This window comes from Capricornis sumatraensis, chromosome 21 (assembly GCF_032405125.1).
Source record: "Capricornis sumatraensis isolate serow.1 chromosome 21, serow.2, whole genome shotgun sequence".
NCBI lineage: Eukaryota > Metazoa > Chordata > Mammalia > Artiodactyla > Bovidae > Capricornis > Capricornis sumatraensis.
Genome location: NC_091089.1, coordinates 60,072,553 through 60,092,255, shown reverse-complemented (window position 1 = coordinate 60,092,255; position 19,703 = coordinate 60,072,553). Strand labels below are relative to the sequence as shown.

Sequence of the window (19,703 nt, the reverse complement as noted above, 5' to 3'; positions counted from 1 at the left end):
ATGAAACCCCAGAGGTGGCTGTGTGATCAGCAGAGAGACAGGGAGTACAGAGAACCAGCCCTGTTCCCAGCTTAGTTGCTTAGTTATCACTAACTAATGGCTCAGACAGTAAAGAATCCACCTGCAATGCAGGAGATGTGGGTTCGATCCCTGGGTCAGTAAGATCCCTTGGAGGAGCAAATAGCAACCCACTCCAGTATTCTTGTCTGGAGAATCCCATGGACAGAGGAGCCTGGCGGGTTACAGTCCATGGTGTTGCAAAGAGTCAGACACGACTCAGCGACTAGCACTTTCACTAACTACTGCTCTGATCCAGGACGGATGCTCCGTGTTGCTGGCCCTTCGTGTGGTCCGTTTCTGCAAGTGAGATCACCTAGAGTGAGGCCAGCTGGGTTTCTTGTGTAAATAAGGTATGATGAACCCTGCAGTTCTCAAGTGCGTCCAATTCACCCATTACACCCAAGGTCCCAGAATTTTTCCGAGTGTCCTGCCTGGGCTGGTGCTTTATTCACTACGAGCAGGTAAGCGGGTGAGGGATGAGCTTGAGAGCATCAGCCAACGAGGACCCGGCATCGGTTCAATGAGAACGGAAGCCTGGAGTGGACACCTGGGGTTCGTTCTAAGTAACTAGAGCAACTATTAGGACTTGAAAAGAAACTGCACTTTGGGTCACAGTGAGCCATTTAAAAAAATGATGAACCACTATTCTCTGTGACGGGCCTTTCTCCTCAGGGGCCTTGTGGCATCACTGACGTTAACTACCAGGGTTTGAGAAGTAACTGCTTCTTACTTTAATAGGGTGAGGAATTGTTCAGCCAGCCATGAAGAAAGGGCAGGGGATTAAAAAAAAAAAAGTCCGACCGATGAAGGGGAAGGCACCGCTCCCGCAGAGGGATGGTATGAATGGAAACTGCCCAGGTCCTCCAATTCCTCAGAACCTGCGGTCACCGCGGCAAAAGGCTGAGGTGCTCCCAGCCTTCCCCGGGCACCACTGAAAACTGCAGGATGATGGTTCTAGCCTCTGTGGGGGAGCCTGCCCTTCTGGGTCAAGTCTGTAAAGATCTCTCTTTAAAAACAGCTACAGCAAATTAAAAACTAATAGCAACAAAGCTAGAAAACACTGAACCAAAGCTAACAAACTGAAGGCCGCAGCTCACACTCCTGTCCCGGGGCTGCAGGCGGTGGGAGTGGGGTCCCCCACACCTGCGCCCGTGTAGGGGACTGTGATGGTCCTCCGCCTCGTGCCCACCCCCAGGAGGAGGGTGGTCCTCTCCCAACCTCAGGGCACAGGCCTGGCTCCCAGTGAGCCCGACTCACCTCCAGGAAGGCGTTCATCTGCTTCTGGACCCTGTTCACAAACCTCCACTGGATGACTAGGCTGTGGGAGGAAATGGACGGCAGTTAACCACCCCCTTCACCCTGCTTTCATTCCTTCCTTCACAACTGCAGCCGCTTCTCGTCGGGCAGGGGAGGAGCAGGGCCCGAAGAGGGCCAAGGAGAGGGTGGGGCCACTGCTGCTGAGTCCTGGATGCTTTCGAGAACAGGGGCACACGTGGAGCCTCGAATCTCATTGAGGATTTTAAAAATGTAAGACTGGTTATCCTCGCTCCCCTCCACCAAGCCTGTTTACCAAAGCTGCTTTATAAATGTGACTGTCCAGAGAAAAGGGCAAATGGGCTTTGAATACAAACATACCTGGGGATAATGGACACATACACAAAAACCCACATATGCACATACCCACACTTATGTACAACCATGTACATATTTTTAAGGGGAATACCCAGCACAATATATGTGATCATATGATATTTCGTTCTAGTATCCAATGTGCTGGTTTTCAATGAAGACATACAATTTATCAGCATTTTACCACTAACATTAATACTTTAACACCAACATTTGGAGGACTAGTGGTAAAAAAACCTCTTTGAGTCACAGAAATCCACTGAAACCATGCTCCCTGTGACAACGTGTAGTGTACAGCAGCGTTTACTGCCAGACGAATCCGCTTTGGAGTCCCCCTAAGGCGTTCTGTCGTGAAATAGCACAGGGACCTTGTCACCAAGGGCTTGCACTTGCAGGGGAGGGGGAGCCGTGGCAACAGCGCCCGGGGACCAGCCTGCTGCCCGCCCACCGCTCAGCATTTCGGGGGCTCCCTGGCTGGGCTGCGATCACCAGCCCAGCAGCCTCCGCCTGCGCCAGGGGTGCAGGGGGCAGGGAGAAGCTGGGAGTTCAACCTGACTTCTGGCGGTGAAGCCAGTGGAGACGCTGCCTGAGGCCCTGCCCCCAACCCCCGACCTGAAACTGGAAAGAATTAACTGCAAAGAAAGATGTACAACACGTATCACAAGGTCCAAACCCTCTGACTCCTGGCCCTAGTCGCCCTGGGGTGGAGGGCTGTTAAAAATCGATTCCAAGTCTGCGCTTTCTGGGTGAAGACAATGGCGTCTGCTAGGACACCATTTACTTGCTGAGACTGTCCAAGTTCAGTGCCAATGAACGTGACCAGGCAAGAACTGTAGTATCTTACTTCTGGTCTTTGACTAAGAGTAGCAAGCTTTCAAACGTGCGAGTGGAGAAGTCCGTCCTTTATCAGGGTCTCTAGGGACTCGACACTCCCCCATTCTTCCTAATTAGGAAAGACAGTAGGCTTTTCTCTGCAGATGCTAAGGAAGGATGCTAGGACCCTTGGCCATTCTCTCAAGTCCTGTGACCCATTATACTGAGAGAGGAGGCAACCTGGCTTGTTGAGATGATGTTCTGAACACAAACAAGGAGCTCAGCCCATGGCTGTAGCTCACTAGACGAGCAGGAACTAAGACCCCGGGAGCCAACCACTATTACGCTGACCCACCCGAGGTTAGCGAGGGCAGCCCGGCAATCCTTGGAGGATACCAGAACCGTGTGCTTGAAGCATTACCTATACACCAAAGAGGAAAATGTAAGCTGCCCAACAGAGAAAGCCCTGCCCACTACAGATGTCCTAGATTTCCAAAGCACTCAACATCTTGTTCCACCAACGGAGGCTGAGGTTGAGTAAAGAAAATTACACACATCAGGAATGATGTTTCAGCACCTGCTGAATTCTCCTCATCCATTTTAACTCTTTTCCTACACTTTCATTATGGAAGAGAAGTCAGGAGAGAGAGGCAATATCTTCTCTTTGGTTGTTTCTACTTTTACCCTAACTGGCTTTCGACAGTGTGTTCCACCGCTGTATTTCTCAGTTTTAGACAGGACGCCCACTGGCTCCCAGAGTACCTGCTATGTTACTCAACAAGGACCCTTCTCTCCTCCCGCGGCTCCTCTGTCGGCGGCTCCAAGAAGCCGTGACACAAGCCGCCCTTTCCATCCCGTGATCCGGCATCCCGTGAGCCCAGCCGGAAGGGAGCCCAGGCTGCTCTGAGGGTGTCCACAGCACGCACGAGGTGTTCTGGCGAGGGCTGCCCACCAAACACGCCGCGCGATTTAATCAAAGGAAGGGCTGTGTGTGTACGTACTCGATGTACTCTCTCTTGTTTTCATTTGTTACCATTATTTCTGACCCGTTGGGCTTCAGATCCACTTGATATGTCTGCAATTACAAAGATAAAACAACGATCACCATCGTGAAGCTGTTTTGCACATTATCACTGAGTAATAACATCTCACTATAAAAGGAACGTGAGTAAAATTTATTCAGAACTCTTTCCCAGAAAATGGGCTCTGTGTCCAAGGGAGTATCTAATGAGGCCTTTAAATTGTTAAGATGTTACACGCTTAAAGATGTTATCATCGAAGGCAAATGATTTTATGGTTATTTATGAGTTTTAATTATCCTTCATACATTAGCAACAGTGGGGAACAACACTTTTTTTCATCTGCTATTGACTTATCAAGAAATTTAATTATGTTTCACAGAAAAGACAGGGCACATCCATCAAGACTGCAGAGATCCCAATTTGTTGCTGAAAATTAGATTTTATAGCCATAAAAAAAAAATACATGGAATTTCTTTCAAAGGGACTTAAGAGAGAGATGCTGAGGAAGTCAAGCTGAGGAATGGATCCACCTGCCCCCGGAGAAGCCCGCCTTTTCTGTGCATCAGACACCACCTTGGGCGTCCCCGGTGGCTCAGCAATAAAAGAATCTGCCTGCAGTGCAGGAGACGCAGCTTCTAGCCCTGGGTCAGGAAGATCCCTGGAGGAGGGCTTGCAACCCACTCCAGTGTTCTTGTCTGGAGAACCCCATGGATGGAGGAGCCTAGCGGGCTGCAGTCCATGGGGTCACAAAGGGTCGGACACGACTGAAGGGACTTGGCAGGCACACGACACCACCTCCTGGCTCCCTGTCCCAGAATGTCCCCGCCTCCATCAGAGCCGCTCAGGAGCGTGAAGAGCAAAGACGGCGAGCCCAAGGCAGAGTCTCCTCCTCTGCTGGCCCTGGCTTAACAGCTGAGTGGACAAAGTGGTAAGCAGCAGAAGGGAAGGAAGAGTCTACTGATCTAACAGGAGAGTGTTTACTCTCGTGGAAATTCCGGGGAAATACGGAGGAAAAAAACACCACCCACAGCTCCCCTATTCACAGATAACCACTTTCATATTCTGCTGGGAGTCCTTGTGGTCTTTCCCCTACATGCATCCGGCTATGTCCAGGAGGAAGCCAAGCCCGAGGGAGCGGGTTCTCCAGAGTAAACGTCCGGGCCTCATCCCTCACGCGGGATACAGAGTCACACCCGTAAGAGACCCCTGCTCTGACCCAGGTCCACTTTCAGCGACCTGCCCCAGCCCCAATACTCTGGCCACCAGATGAAGAGCTGACTCACTGGAAAAGACCCTGATGCTGGGAAAGACTGAAGCCAGCAGAAGGGGGCGGCAGAGGATGAGATGGTTGGATGGCACCACTGACTCCATGGACAGAAGTTTGAGCAAACTTGGGAGATAGTCATGGACGGGGAAGCCTGCTGCAGACACCCCTGAGCAACTGAACAGCACAGTAGAGCGCCCCAGCCCTGCCACACACACCCAGGAGCAGACCGGACGTCTCTGGCCTGCCCATCAGATCCTCTTCCTCTCTGAGCACTTCCTCTGATGGTGCACTTGACTGTTGTTCTTTTTCACGTGGAGGCAGCTTTTTCAATCGAAGCCTGCGGAGCCTTGGTCTTGGCCCTTCCCGTCGTCTTCTTCCTCCTTTCCTTCATTATCTGGGAAGAGATCTAGCTCCCCTCCCACGTGACTGAACCCCACTTTCAGCAGCATCAATACGATGCTTTCCCGTCCCCAGTATGGACTTAACTGCTACTGTATTTTTATATCTCTTCAAACCCTTCCTTCCCACTGGGCTCCCTTCCACCACTAACTTTCAGCCTGTCCAGTCGCCCCCCGTCCCCTCTAGCGGGGATCTGCTCTTGTACCATGTAGGTCCCAGCACTTCTTGAGGATATTGAACAGCTCTGCTGAGGAAGTGGGAAGGCAACAGGCGTCATGATTTTAAGGTGCAAGTCCCTTCTTATAGTCACTTCTCTTTTAGGATGTATACCAATGGTAAGATATTGGTACCAAAATGTGTCTTTCAGGATTGCTGTCTTCATACTGTTTATACGGTGAGATACTGAAATAGCCTAGATGCCAACCACTAGGGCGCGGCTAAAAATGTTTGGTCTATGGGGCTTCCCTGGTGGCTCAGTGGTAGAGAATTGGCCTGCCAGCGCAGGAGACATGGGTTCGATCCCTCCTCTGGCCAGACCCCACATGTGGTGGGGCGACCAAGTTTGTAACTGCCGAGCCTGCGCTCCGGAGCCCGCGCGCCCAACGAGAGAGGCCGCTGCGGTGAGCAGCCGGGGTACCGGGACGAAGAGGTGCTCTCCGCTCACCACAACCAGAGAAGAGCTCCCGCAGAGCAACACAGACATTGTGTAGCCACGAATAAATAAACAGACATTATTAAAAAAGGATGTTTGGTCTGTGGAATGAAATCCAGCATAGCTATTAAAAAATGGTATTTACTGACATGGAAAGCCAACTAGGATTTATTAAGTTAAAACTGTGCACACTCTACAATTCCACTCCTGTAATTAATAAATAAGTAAAAATAAAAATACCTTGTGTGTGTTTACAGAGAATAATTCTGCAAGACACAAACAAAAATTTAATGGTGATTTTTCTCTAGGTGGTAGGAACTAAAGGTGATTTTAATGTGTGTTTACTGTACTGACTTTAGTACAAAGATCAATATTTTATTATTATATTTGATAATCAGAGACATAAAATCATTTTTGAAAGTAAAAAAAAAAAAAAGAGCAGACTGTACTATCTGTGCAGGGAAGGAACTGCTGGCCAGGGCAACTCTGGGTCACATGGCTGATCAGGGCCATGGTTTCTCTGGGAGGCGGTGATGGGGGCTTGGGGGCTCCAGGCCCTTCTCTGGAGAACGCAAGTCCTCCCAGAGCCTCAGCTGCCCCCCTCCTTGCCCTCACACACCCCTGTGGGCAGGAACAGCTGTTATTCAAACTCCATTAGAAACTCACGTCCCTTGAGTCAGCAATGCCATCCAACCATCCTCTACTGCCCCTTCTCCTGGTGCCCTCAATCTTTCCTGGCACCAGGGTCTTTAAAAATTCCACTTTTTAGAAACAGTTGTCATCTCATGTCTGAATTCCTTCCTTAAGGACCCAACACTAACAAACTAACACAGCGCCTGGCACACAGGAGGGGGTCAACAGTGCTTATGGAAGAAAACTTCTTTCTTGAAGTCTCTTGGCCCAAGTACGAACTCCTCTCTTGTCTTTGTAAAGCAAGACCACGAAGACCAGCAAAACCTCTGGGATGTGGCTCTCACAGAACTGGACCTCACTTCTTTGCTAAGTAACAACTTGGGACTCACACAGGTCTCCCCGATCTTCTGGCAGATGCTTTAGGACAAAGGTCTGAGAAGTCCGCAGAGACACTGGGTCAAATCGGGCGTGCAGGAGCTGGTCAGAGGAAGGTCTGGCTGCTTCTCCTCCCACTCCTGGGCACTGCTGTCCCCGTCCTCCCCAGGGCCCCCAGCGATCAGTGCTTCTTCCCACCCTCATGCTCCCCGCAGCTGCCCCTGCCCATCTTCCTGACCCCATCTTGGAGGAGCCGCCTCCTCCCGGGTTCCTGGTCCGGCCTCTCCCCTCTCTCTCCCCTCCTGTCCCCAGTGTCTGTCTTTCCCCTGTTTGCTCTCCCCCACCCAGCGCTTCTCAGCCTTTTTCCCCAGTCAGGACCCCCTGAGGAGGCTTTTTAGATGCCAGCCCCATCAACTGCCCCTTTCCTCTTGTGCAATCTTACCAAAGGCGCCTATGGGACATCAGCGGTATGTTCTGTGGCCTCATGGAGGACACAAGCCCTTGTGATGGCTGAGACCTCTTGTCCTCTAAGAATGGGTTTTTGCCCCCAAAGGAGCACTATCGCCCCAGCTGGAAACGAGTGCCTTCACCCAGCTCAGGCCAGGCCCCAAAGAGCTCGCCTGCGCGGCTGCCGCCCAGTCTCTGGCCCGCCCCACTGCACGGCGCCTCTCACCCATCGGGCGCTGCTTTGCTGGCCCTGCAGTCCAGAGCTTCTGCGTGTCACAGCTTACATCTCTAGCTGGTGTGTGACGATTGTTAAATACTGAAATTTGTTCACTTGGAACATTTTTAACAGGCCTCCCCACCCAGCAGCTCCAGAGTCTCACCAACCAGAAAGAAGACAAACCGGAAAAGCACGGCAACAGCTGCAGCTCCATTACGTGGAGCGGCTGCCGCCACCCCACGGGCTGACATTTCTAATCACAGAAGGAGAGAAAGTGGAGAGCACTGGGGAAGGCTGACTGCACGCACATCTCGCTTCCGTGGGCACAAGGAGGTGTGGGCTCCCTTTTGGGTTAAGAAAACTGCAATGCACTGCAGAGCCAAGGAAACCATAAACAAGATGAAAAGACAGCCTTCAACATGGAAGAAAATAACTGCGAATGAGGCAACTGACACAGGATTAATCTCCAAAATACATAAGCAGTTCGTGCAGCTCAGTATCAGAAAAACAGAACGGCAGCTTTGCAAAGGGCTGGAGAGGGCGATGCCGGTACAAGCCTCTTGCTGATGTCCACGTTTTGGGCTCAACAACTCTGTTCTGGGCACTGGCCTTGCAGCGGGCACTGAGAGGTGGTGAACGCACAGCAGTGAGTGACAGGCAGCCCCAGGACAGCCGCCACTGGGTGGAGCCCGACGGGCGAGGCAGACGCTGAACACGCAACCGTACAAACGAGTGGGAAGGCACTTATGGTACCTGCCACAGGGAGACACAAGGGACCCTCTAAAGGACTGGGGTCTGGGGTCAGAGCTGGTTGTCCGAACCGAGGCTGGGAGTGTGTTCCCCACTGAAGGAATGGAATGTGCAAAGGTCCTGAGGCAAGAAGGAGCTTGGTGTGTGCAAGAGGTCTCGTGGGAGCAGACCCAGAAAGTATGAGAGGCAGCAACGACGCAAAGTGCAGCTGAGACAAATACGCCGGGCCCGGCCATGCAGGACTTCACAGGGCACGTACAGGATTTGGGTCTTTACCTCGACAGTGACAGAATGGGAATTCTCTGTGTGCTTTCAGCAGAGGAATGACATGACCATCTCACATTCTGCTAAGACCACTCTGCCACTGTAGGAGGTCAAGGTGGATATAAAAGACCAGTTAGACGTCTACAAGAGGGGATTCCCTGGAGGCTCCGTGGTGAAGAATCCGCCTGCCAATGCAGGAGACACAGGTTCGATCCCTGATCCAGGAAGATCAAAGATCCCATGATGCTGTGGAGCAACTAAGCCCGTGTGCTACAGCTACTGAGCTTGTGCTCTAGAGCCTGGGGGCTGCAGCTACTGAGCTTGTGCTCTAGAGCCCGGGGGCTGCAGCTGCTGAGCTTGTGCTCTAGAGCCCAGGGGCTGCAGCTACTGAGCTTGTGCTCTAGAGCCCGGGGGCTGCAGCTACTGAGCTTGTGCTCTAGAGCCCGGGGGCTACAGCTACTGAGCTTGTGCTCTAGAGCCCGGGGGCTGCAGCTGCTGAGCCCACGGGCCCTAGAACCTGTGCTCCACAAGAGGACGCACCGTGATGAGACGCCTGCGCCCCACAACGAGAGGGCAGCCTGCTCGCCGCAGCCAGAGAAAGCCCGAGCAGCGACAGAGACTCAGCTCAGCCAAGAAATGAGTAAGTAAAGTTACATATATGTGTGTGTGTATATATATATAAAATATATGTCACTATATATTATATGTGACCCCGTGGACTATACAGTCCATGGAATTCTCCAGGTCAGAATACTGGAGTGGGTCGCCTTTCTCTTCTCCAGGGGATCTTCCCAACCGAGGGATCAAACCCAGGTCTGCCGCATTGCAGGCGGCTTCTTTACCAGCTGAGCCACAAGGGAAGCCATATAGTATGTATATGGTAGCTTACCCTCAGGTACTGGTGAGGGGGCAGACAGGGAAAACAGAGAGAAGTGACAAACAGCAGGGAGTGAAAATGAACAGGGCCTGGCGACGGACTGAGTGTGGGAGATGAGAGCTAGGTGCAGCTGCCTGATTCACTCTACTTTTTCCAGAATACAAAATAGATTCGCTAGTTCCTCGTTAATCAGGTTTAGCTCTCTACAAAGGCAAGGCAGTAATTTCTCAAACAGGGCACCTAATCATTACCTTACTCACTGCGCGAGTCTGTTTTGATTACTGCATTACTCTACCTGATTCAATCCAAAGTCAGAAAAATCCACATTAATATGAGGAGGCTTGAGAATTGCTTTTAATGAATAATTGACATGAATTATGACGATCATGAAAATCTTTATCAGAAGTCTACTTAAAAATGCAAACATTTTCTGTTTGGTTTGTACCTGTAAGGTAGAAACAGTCATATTTAACTGTAACTGAGGAAGGTCTCTCAGGGCGTCTGCATCTAATCACGGCATCAGTGATGCCTTCTGAAACCGTGTTATTTAAGTTAGTCATATGGAGTCTTATGGGCTTCCCTGATGGCTCAGCAGTCACCTGTAAAGCAGGAGACGCAGGAGACATGGGTTCGATCCCCGAGTTGGGAAGATGACCTGGAGAAGGAAATGGCAACCCGCTCCAGTGTTCTTGCCTGGAGAATCCCACGGACAGAGGAGCCTGGCGGGCTACAGTCCAAGGGGCTGCAGAGTCAGACAAGACAGCGCAACCTGACTGAGTGTGGATGGAGCTCTATAAGTGGATATACATGAGACCCTTCTTTTTGCATTTGACAGTCCAAGACTGATTTTAAGTCTTCTTGGCTCTTTACGTCTCCCTCCATGTGTTAAAAACGCAAAGAAGAGATTGTTCCAGGATGACTGGCCATGTGCTACTTCTGCTAAGTTGCTCAGTCGTGTTCGACCCTGTGTGACCCCATAGACGGCAGCCCACCAGGCTCCCCCGTCCCTGGGATTCTCAAGGCAAGAACACTGGAGTGGGTTGCCATTTCTTTCTCCAATGCGTGAACGTGAAGTCGCTCTGTCGTGTCTGACTCTTGGTGACCCCATGGACTGCAGCCCACCAGGCTCCTCTGTCTATGGGATTTTCCAGGCAAGAGTACTGGAGTGGGTTGCCATTGCTTCTCCGAGCCATGTGTTATCCTTTGAAAACTGGCAGTCAAGACCCTTAAAAAAAAAGTCCAGCTTAATAAAAAGTCACCACAATTCCAATTACATTTTGTTTTCTCACATTTGGAGCTTCCATTACTTGCAACATTAAAAAAATGAGATGAGTACGATTCAGCCCTTTGCTCACTAAGCACGCAGTAGGCATCGCTACATGCTGGGCCCTGGAGAAACCCAGGAACCTCGAGGGCTCAGGGGGCGCAGCCGGTCAGAGGTGGCTGGAGGTCAGTGTGGGGAGGGCACGGGGCGTCCTGTGGGGCAGGACGGCAGGTGCCCACGGCTGTGAAGGTGGGAGGAAGGAGGTGTCAGGAGGGAAGGCAGCGGTATGCCGTGCAGGGAAGGCTGCGGCTCACACTGAAGGGCACGGGACGGCAGCGGAGGAAATGCTGAGCAGAACGGCCCCGGACTTAGGTGTGCTTCCCACAGCTACCACTCCTGGAGCACATGCATGGGGGCATCAGGGAGAGGCCTGGAGAGGCGGCAGCGTGGGGGCCAGGGGCCTGAGCGAGGGGAGGTGTGGACGAGGGGAGCGACGAGGACGCGGCGACCAGCTGCACGTGGTGGGCGGGACGGGGAAGGAAAAGAGGGAAGAGGCTGAGGTGGAGGGGGTGGGGGCCACTGATCAGACTGAGGCAGGGGGCAGGGCTGGGAAGAGGAAGTGGCTTTAGTTCAGTCTGGGGACCTGTGGGTCTTTCTGGAGGGAGGAGGGGTTCAGGAGACCAGGGGGAACCTGGACACGAGAGGAGGGGTGTGGACTCGAGATAACAGACTCGGGGGTGAGCAGGGCAGAGACGGGTGGAACCCGAACCACATGGTGGGGGAGTGCTGGGGGCAGGAGGAGCAAAGAAGCAGGCAGAGGAGCACCCACGTTGTACGGCTGAAGCAGCAGGACTTGGAAGAGCTGGAAGGGTGAAGGGGGGAGGAGTGATGGGGGAGGGGCGGGCTGAAGAGGGGAGGGGGAGGGGCTCTAGAGAGGGTGAGGGGTGAATGGGGCGGGGTGACGGGGGAGAGGGGTGACCTGGAGGGGCTCAAGGGAAGGGGGAGCAGCAGACGGAAGCAGATTAAGGGCAGGAACCATTTACACTTAGTCCTTGGGGGGCTACTGCTAATCTGGGTGGGACACCTTAGCGGGGGCAGGTGTGCAGAAAAGGTCTCCTTCCCCGTTCCCCACAAGACTCCCACAGGGACAGGTGGCGTCCACTGCCTGAGGGTTTTTGGTCACGAAGCACGATATGCAGCGGAAAAAGGACAGGAGGGTAAACGAGGTTTTTAAAGGAATTCACTGATCGCTCACATTTATCACAGGGTCCCTCTCATCCCTGGCGTTTGAAATTTTATGAGCCTCAACTCTGCCAACCAAGAAGGAAAGAAAACAGACTCCCCGAGTCCCGCCCACTCCCAGACTCACACTAGTGACTGCTCTTGGCTCCAGCACATGTACCAGTGACCCTGGCATCTATGTGATCATCTTACCGCTGAACAGTTTCTGCCCCCTCCCCCGCCCCTTTGTCAGAAACTCCTTTGTATCCAGCGGCATCAGCTGCTTTTTTCTAAGACTATGAACCCAAGAGGGCAGGGACCTGATTTCCCCACCTCCCTTATAAAACTGAGCCCAGCATCGTGAACAAAGAGAGATGTGAGCACACTTTTAGGGCAGTGGAGGACACTTTCAGTAATCTCTGACGCAATAAGGAACAGACCAACATCATCTTCCATAGTCAGCCCTTAAAATGGGCTCCATCATCTCATGAACGTCAAGCCTATGAGGTCTGGTCTGGGAGATGCAACTCTCTCTGGGCTTTTGTGAAAGGACAGGAGCCGGGGCTGGATAACATCTTGAGAAGACTCTCCCTGCCCCTACAAGCAGTGTTATCATAGGGGACAAATGAATCAAAAGTAACACATCCCCTAGACAACTTTAGGGTGATGATGAGAATTCCAAGCAGGCAATTTTTATCTTTGAAATTAATCTTTACAGTTAACATAGCCTGAGCTATGGTTTTTTCAGTAGTCCTGTATGGATATGACAATTGGACCATAAAGAAGGCAGAGAGCCGAAGAATTGGTGCTTTTGAACTGTGGTGTTGGAGAAGACTCTTGAGAGTTTCTTGGACTACAAGGAGATCCAACTAGTCCATCCTAAAGGAAATCAGTCCTGAATGTTCATTGGAAGGACTGATGCTGAAGCTGAAACTCCAAAGCTTTGGCCACCTGATGCGAAGGACTGACTCATTTGAAAAGACCCTGATGCTGGGAAAGATTGAGGGCAGGAGGAGAAGGGGACGACAGAGGATGAGATGGTTGGATGGCATCAACAACTTGATGGACATGAGTTTGAGCGAGCTCTGGGAGTTGGTGATGGACAGGGAAGCCTGGTGTGCTGCAGTCCATGGGGTCGCAAAGAGTTGGACATGAACTTAACTGAACCACAAGGACAGTACAGGTGCCAAGCAAGAAGGTTAGAAAACCCTGAGCCTGCTGAGCCCCCAAAGACAAATTTCATCATGACAAGGGAGCTATGAAAGCAGAGGGAACAAAGTCAAGGTCCCCCAGACATCACCCATTCCTGGTCACACATTTACATCACTAAGCAAACACTGACACTGAATCTAAATTTTAAAACCAGGGAACCAACATTCACATTCAGATCTGCTTTAGATGAGGGGTAGGTACTACTTCTTGCCCCAGAGGCCTTAGGATTTCTCTGACTTTGCAGCAAGAGCAATTCTGTGGCTTCCCTGGTGGTTCTGACCATAAAGCACCTGCCTACAATGCGGGAGACCGGGGTTGGATCCCTGGGTTGGGAAAATCCCCTGGAGGAGGGTGTGGCAACTCACTCCAGCATTCTTGCCTGGAGAATCTCATGGACAGAGAAGCCTGGTGGGCTACAGTCCATGATGCTGGAAAGAGTTGGGCACGACTGAGCGACTGCTCTTTTGCAGGAAGAGAGGCAGTTGTAACTGCGATTAGCTTCCTGGCATGACGATAAGGTGCCGATGATACAATGAGATGATAATGAACACCTAAAGCTCCTGGCAGCCATTTTTAATTGTCCAGCAAAGTTGTGGTACAGCCTGTGCAGAAGCAAAGACTGAAAGTCAAGGGCGAGCGCGGGTGGCCGCCTACAGCACGCACCTGCCCGAAGTTCTCTTCATCAATGCAGAACATGAGGTCCAGTTCAGTTGGGTCATTTTCTAAGATCCATTTCAAAGAGTTGTAATATTCGCTATCCTAGAAAATTGACACAAAAATTAAAATAGTTTTTCAAAACACACACTCATTTGACTTCTTTAAATGACTATGTCCTTCCAGTGTAATTCCATTCAGAATCTCAAGAAATGCATTAGTTACTGATAGCATGTTTCCAGCTCTGCCCCACTCTACTCTCCCCTGCTGAGGGTTGTAGTTGGATCCCATCCTCTGAGAAGGGAACTGGCCTGCTCCGCAAGGCAGTCAGGAAATCATACAACTGCGCCTGTAGAGCTCAGCACACTCCCTGTCTCTTAAGAGTGAAAATATCAGAGGGAAGTAGGAAGGACAGAGAACGTCCTAATTAAACACCCGTGGTTCCAAGCCGTGCCGCTTCCTGGGCTTTTATCACTCTCTGCAAGTCACTGTGAGCAAAATTTGGAACACAGGCCCCAGAGCCTGGGCTCCAAGAAGGAAAAAGAGAATGTGGGCGCCTACTATCCCTGTGGGGGATGAAATTAAATTAGACTTGGAGAGAAGCTTCTGTGCTCCAAGCTTCCTCACTGCACAGTAACAAAAGCATAAAGCTTAAGCTAAAGGTGAGAGCTGAAGAGAAGCCTGAGATGGGTAAGGTGGATACGCAGAGCTACGGGCCCACAGAAAAACCAGCTGAGTGGCCTCACGTGCACGCTGGCCTTCTGCCCAGAGGATGCGCTGTGAGCCACGAGTACACAGCTCACAGACCCAACTCCACAACACGAGCAGGCAGTGTAGCGGCAAGGCTGAGGGAAGAAGATGCTTCCTGATGGCCCCAGGTAAACACTCCCCCTGGCTCCCACCCTCGAGGAGGTGAACAGTGGGGTCGCAGGTAAAAGAAAAACAGAAGCAAAGGATACTGGGAAAAGAGCATTGGATTTTGCTTTTACAGAAAATCCTTTAAACTTTGAAAGGGTCAGCCTAGATTAAAAATGAGTAAGTTAAATGCAACATGAAAACCCAAATCAAAATTCAGCAATTACTGTCTAATTTTTCATTCTTCTTTGCTTATTTAAAAAGTTACAGACATCAATTAGCCTCTTGAACAACTAAACGTTTCCTGGTGCTCATACTGAATGAAGGTGCCCGTAAAAATCGCTGTGACTACCACAAGGCCTCAACTCCCTTTCTATAAAGCACAAGTGGCTCACGAAGTCCACTGGAGTAACCCGCGTTTACTCACCACAGATTCCATGTCATTCAGAGTTATCTGCTTTCCCAGCATCATTTTATAAAACGGTCGAATGAAGAAACCTAAAACGTGGGGAAAGCTGGGTTAGTTTCAAATCTTTGATGATGCTGTACCTCAGGGCACGAACTAAAAACTAACCCGCTTTCATGTGAATGAGAGACCAGGGTAGAACAATCGAGGGCTCTCTGCAGCCAGACACGGGCCTGGTGTGCACAGGGGTGGGGAGCGGACGGGGAAGCAGGGCAGTTACGCTGTCAGGGACGGCCCAGCGGAGAGCGGAGGGCGGAAAGGCTGCTGCGAGACGACCTATGAACTTCAAGCACAGGCAGGAACCTGCAGTGCAAACGGGGCGTGTGCACTCCTGGCGGGGGACAAGGCGGGGGCTCGCCGGGACAGCGGCACAGGGGCCCCGGCCGGCAGGCCAGGGAGGGACCAGGCAGTGGACACAGCACTCCCATGAGGCGCTGCAGAGTCTGGGCTCCTGCCCAGGGGCCAGGGGTCACCGACACGATGAGGGAGTCCCGTCTGCGTGTCAGTGTCATCGCTGGGGCCGAGGTGGGGAAAGGAGGACGGGGTGAGAAGGGAGCGCGGGAGACCGTGGAGGAGGCTGTGTAGCCTTCCTGGGTCAGGAGGCCTGAGCAGGGCGATGGCGGTGAGGAACACCCACCATGGTCCCGCAGGGGGCCCCTGACACCTGTGCCAGGCCGGCCTGTACCGCACGCCTCTCAACAGGACGTGGGAACCTTGGTCCCCCTCCTCCACCTTCAACCTCCATCCTCAGCCCACCCCAGGTCTCCCCAGGCAACCACCCCCGGCAGCAGCTCCTGCCCCCTCGGGCTCAGTGTAGCCCTAAGGCGAGGCTTAAACCCCGTCGGTGTCTGGGGAGGGAAGAAGGTGAGGCCCCAGAGGGGCTAGGGGGCCGACACCGACATGTTGCCTGTCTGCTCTGCCTCCAAGGGCAGTCACGGTCTTAGAAAGCACCTTCGTTATGGGCAAAGCATTAAGAAAAGAATCCACTGATTTACAGAGAACCAGTGAGGCTCTTCTGCTTAAAATCTATGATGTGAGTAAGACACCTCATAACAGACCACAGAGAACACTGTCTTATTACCTCCAGCACTTTTTAAAATAACTTACCATCTAGAAGTTTCCCGTGAAAAACTGCCAGCCCAGCAACTCTTCCAATGAAAGTGAAATAAGACAAATGATCTTCATTACAGAGGCCTGAATTGGGATTGATCTGAAGTGTGTAGTTGTCCCTTTTGGGGAGGGAGAGAAAAAAAAGAAATGTAATCAAATCAATCAGTCCTAAAGGAAATCAAACCTGAATAGTCACTGGAAGGACCAATGCTCCAATACTTTGGCCACCTGATGCAAAGAGCCAACTGAGTGGAAAAGACTCTGATGACGGGAAAGACTGAAGCCAAGAGGAGAAGGGAGTGACAGAGGATGAGACGTTGAGATAGCATCACCGACTCAACGGACATGAATTTGAGCAAACTCCGGGAGATGGTGAAGGACAGGGGAGCCTGTCCATGAGGTTGCAAGGAGTTGGACACGACTTAGCCACAGAACAACAGCAAAAGAAATGCAAGCATCTGAAGTTTCTGTTTCTGCCTGTCAACAGGCTTTCATAGTGCACCTGTAACATCCTATACCTGACAGACAAGGTGTAAAAGCTAGAGAACAGGGTTTACTTAGTGGCTAGCCTCTCTCCATGACCAAGGACGGAGACCTACTGGAGCTGGTGCGCATGCCCTGTTAAGGTAAACCTAAGGAGCTGCGGATATCTGACTGCACTGACTGACAAAAGCGGCAGTTTCATACGGTTCGGCCAAGTACCTTTGGAAGCTGAGAAACACCACAGACCACAGGGGCTAGACAGGGACTCCCAGCCATAGGAGTGCTTATGTAAGGAAGAGGGTCGGTGGTTTTCACAGGCTCTGCGGCCAGACTCCTCTGGAGGCCACTCTGGGATGTGGGTGAGGTGTGGGTGTGGCCTCTGATCCTCTCCTTTTTCACGGCTTTTATCAATTTCACAAAATGGGAAATTCTTGTCAGAGCACTGAGAAGAATACCGAGGCTGCTCTTTCCAAACAGCCCTCAGGAGGCTGGCACCAGGGGGAAGGCGTGGGAGAAGTCTGGGCCCCAGGGAGCACAGGCTGCTTCTCAAGGTCGACGACTCTCCTACTGAGGGACTGGACCCAGCCTGAGGCTTTGGAGAAGCCACAGCCTGGAGGACGAGACGGGTGGCCTTGTACGCAGCCTCGGCTTGATTCCTGAGAGAGCCTCAGTCCTCACGCCCTGCAGTGGTGAAAACCTAATGCGAGGGGAAGGCAGGGCCTCGCCTCTCAGGCTCAGGACAGTCCTCTGGATCCTAAAGGACGGAGCCTCAATTTCCCTTTAAGTAGTATAACGTCAGAAACTATTTCTGTTCATGAGACAATGACCTTCTGAATTCTGACAGTGACAAATTCCCCTGAATTAACATAACAAATGCAAAGTGCTTTTCCTTACGATAAGTACCCAACACATTTTCAATTTCAGTTACATGAACCCAACAGACAAGGGAAGAATTATTCTTAGGTGTTCACCGTGTGGAGTCAGATTCTGTTCTAGATGTCCGGGGAGGAGGGTGGGAGCGGCTGAGGTCAGCAGTGTTAATTCACCTCAAACGAGCGAGCGGCTTACTCTCTCATTGTGCTTTGTTGCTCAGTTATATCTGACTCTTCACAACCCCATGAACGGTAGCCCACCAGGCTCCTCTGTTCATGAGGATTCTCCAGGCAAGAATACTGGAGTGGGTTGCCATGCCCTCCTGCAAGGGATCTTCCCAAACCAGGGACTGAACCCAGGTCTCCCGCATTGCAGGCAGATTCTTTACTGTCTGAGCCACCAGGGAAGCCCCAAAATACTGGAGTGGGTAGCCTATTCCATCTCCAGGGGATTTTCCTGACCCAGGAATCAAACCAGGTTCTCCTGCACTGCAGGCGGATCCTTTACCAGCTGAGCTACCAGGGAAGCCCACTCTCGCATCATCTCACCTCTCTCGTTTATTCATGAGGAATAAGCCTATCTCAGTGGGGGACACATTCCGAATGCACTCCAGATACTTACGTTGCCGAGTACTCGAAGAGGCCGTAGTAAGGGTTGAACATCTCCTTGGACAGTAGGAAGAACCACTCTCTGGCCACGCCCCCGTAGTCCAGACCTTTCTCCGATTCAAACTCTATCCACAGCCTAGCTTTCAGGACATCTGGTCTTTTCACAGACATGATTCTCCTATAGGATTCTTCAAATATGTTATTTCTGTGAAGTTTCATTTCAAACCTATTTGGAATATCCGCCTAAATTAAAGGAAAAAAAAACCCAAAAAAACCGACACACGGTTAGACAGTAAATATACACCTGACTTCCTAACAGAAAACAATAAAGAACAGAATGATGGCAGCCTTCGAATAAACAATCAGTGACGAATGGCTCCAGTTGGGGCTCTGCCCTTTCTAGATTTTTCTTCACAGACAGAAAGCCTCGCTACGTCAGGAGGAGACACACAGCACCCACGAGCAGCTGTCATCCACTGAGTCAGCAACACGTGCTGCGGAAGAAACTACGCTGAGTAGAGACAAATCATCCTGGCCTGCTTTTATGAGCAACCGAGGGGCCCTTATCCACCCGCTGACAAGTGAAACACGGTCAGCTCTCTATATTGTTTCAGTCAAAGAAAGGGACTTCAGTCCAGACGATTAACCCCATAGACAGTCCCCACCCAGCCAGGCTGGGACGCCTCTGAGCCCTGGCGGGGCTCCGGCTGCAGGCGTGGGTCCATGATGCTCAGAAGCTAATCCTACTGCCAGGGCGGGGGTGGGCAGACTCTGATGATCAGGCCAAAGGCCACAGCTGTTTAACGATAAATGTGAAAATTAAAAGGCACTTGACTGAAGGTGAGAATAACTACTTCCTGGCGAAACAGGCCCAGGGTCGGCTCTGTTATGACGATGGATTTGCAGAGTCAGTTTCCAGGCAGAAGGCACCGTAGAGTATAAGTGCCACAGAGTGAGACAGGGTGGGACCCTCAGAGTCATCACTTATCCTCAGAAGAAACGCAGGCGACTCATAAAGAAACACGGGACTTCACAGGTTCAAATCTCAGTCATTCTGAAATGGAGTTACCCAGGAGCTCCTTGATTCAGGGTGATGGACAAGAGAATAAAACCCTTAGTGGGAGCTCCCCGAGGCGGAGGCTGGGTTCCAGGCATCTCTGCATCCCCAGTGTCTCACCCACAACAGAGGTGGGGAGAGGGCATAACTGAGGGAGTGGGGTGGGCTGGGGGAGGTGGGCAGGAAGCACAGGCAGACGGGGATATCTGAGCTGTGGGAGACACACGCCTTTTCCCAGAGAGCGGAAGCCAGTCAACAGTGACCCGTGCAAAAACACCCCAGAAAGGGTGAAGGCACAAACTGAGGAGAAGACTGGGAAAACCCTCACCAGACAGGCAAGACCAAAGTGAGACAGAAGACGCAGCGTTAAAAGGATTTGGGCAGATGTGTCGGTAGAAAATATAATACTATAATTTAAAACACTGCCTGCAAAAAGCCTTACAAGATTTCTTGGTTTTGCCAGAATCTTAATGGGTTTCCCAGTGAGAATTTTTA

At 51.5% G+C, this 19,703-nt stretch overlaps 1 protein-coding gene across 3 annotated transcripts in view; it reads right to left on the bottom strand.

Moving 5' to 3' along the window:
• Positions 1 to 19,703, bottom strand: part of NEDD4L (NEDD4 like E3 ubiquitin protein ligase) — a 156,240-nt gene that overhangs the window by 10,254 nt on the left and 126,283 nt on the right. For all 3 annotated transcript variants that reach the window (XM_068993775.1, XM_068993776.1, XM_068993777.1), the window contains 6 exons: positions 18,165 to 18,394; positions 16,185 to 16,306; positions 15,039 to 15,109; positions 13,766 to 13,861; positions 3,504 to 3,577; positions 1,318 to 1,378 (listed from right to left, as the gene is read on the bottom strand). In XM_068993775.1, the coding sequence (XP_068849876.1) occupies positions 1,318 to 1,378; positions 3,504 to 3,577; positions 13,766 to 13,861; positions 15,039 to 15,109; positions 16,185 to 16,306; positions 18,165 to 18,394 (654 nt within the window). The remainder of the gene's footprint in view (positions 1 to 1,317; positions 1,379 to 3,503; positions 3,578 to 13,765; positions 13,862 to 15,038; positions 15,110 to 16,184; positions 16,307 to 18,164; positions 18,395 to 19,703) is intronic.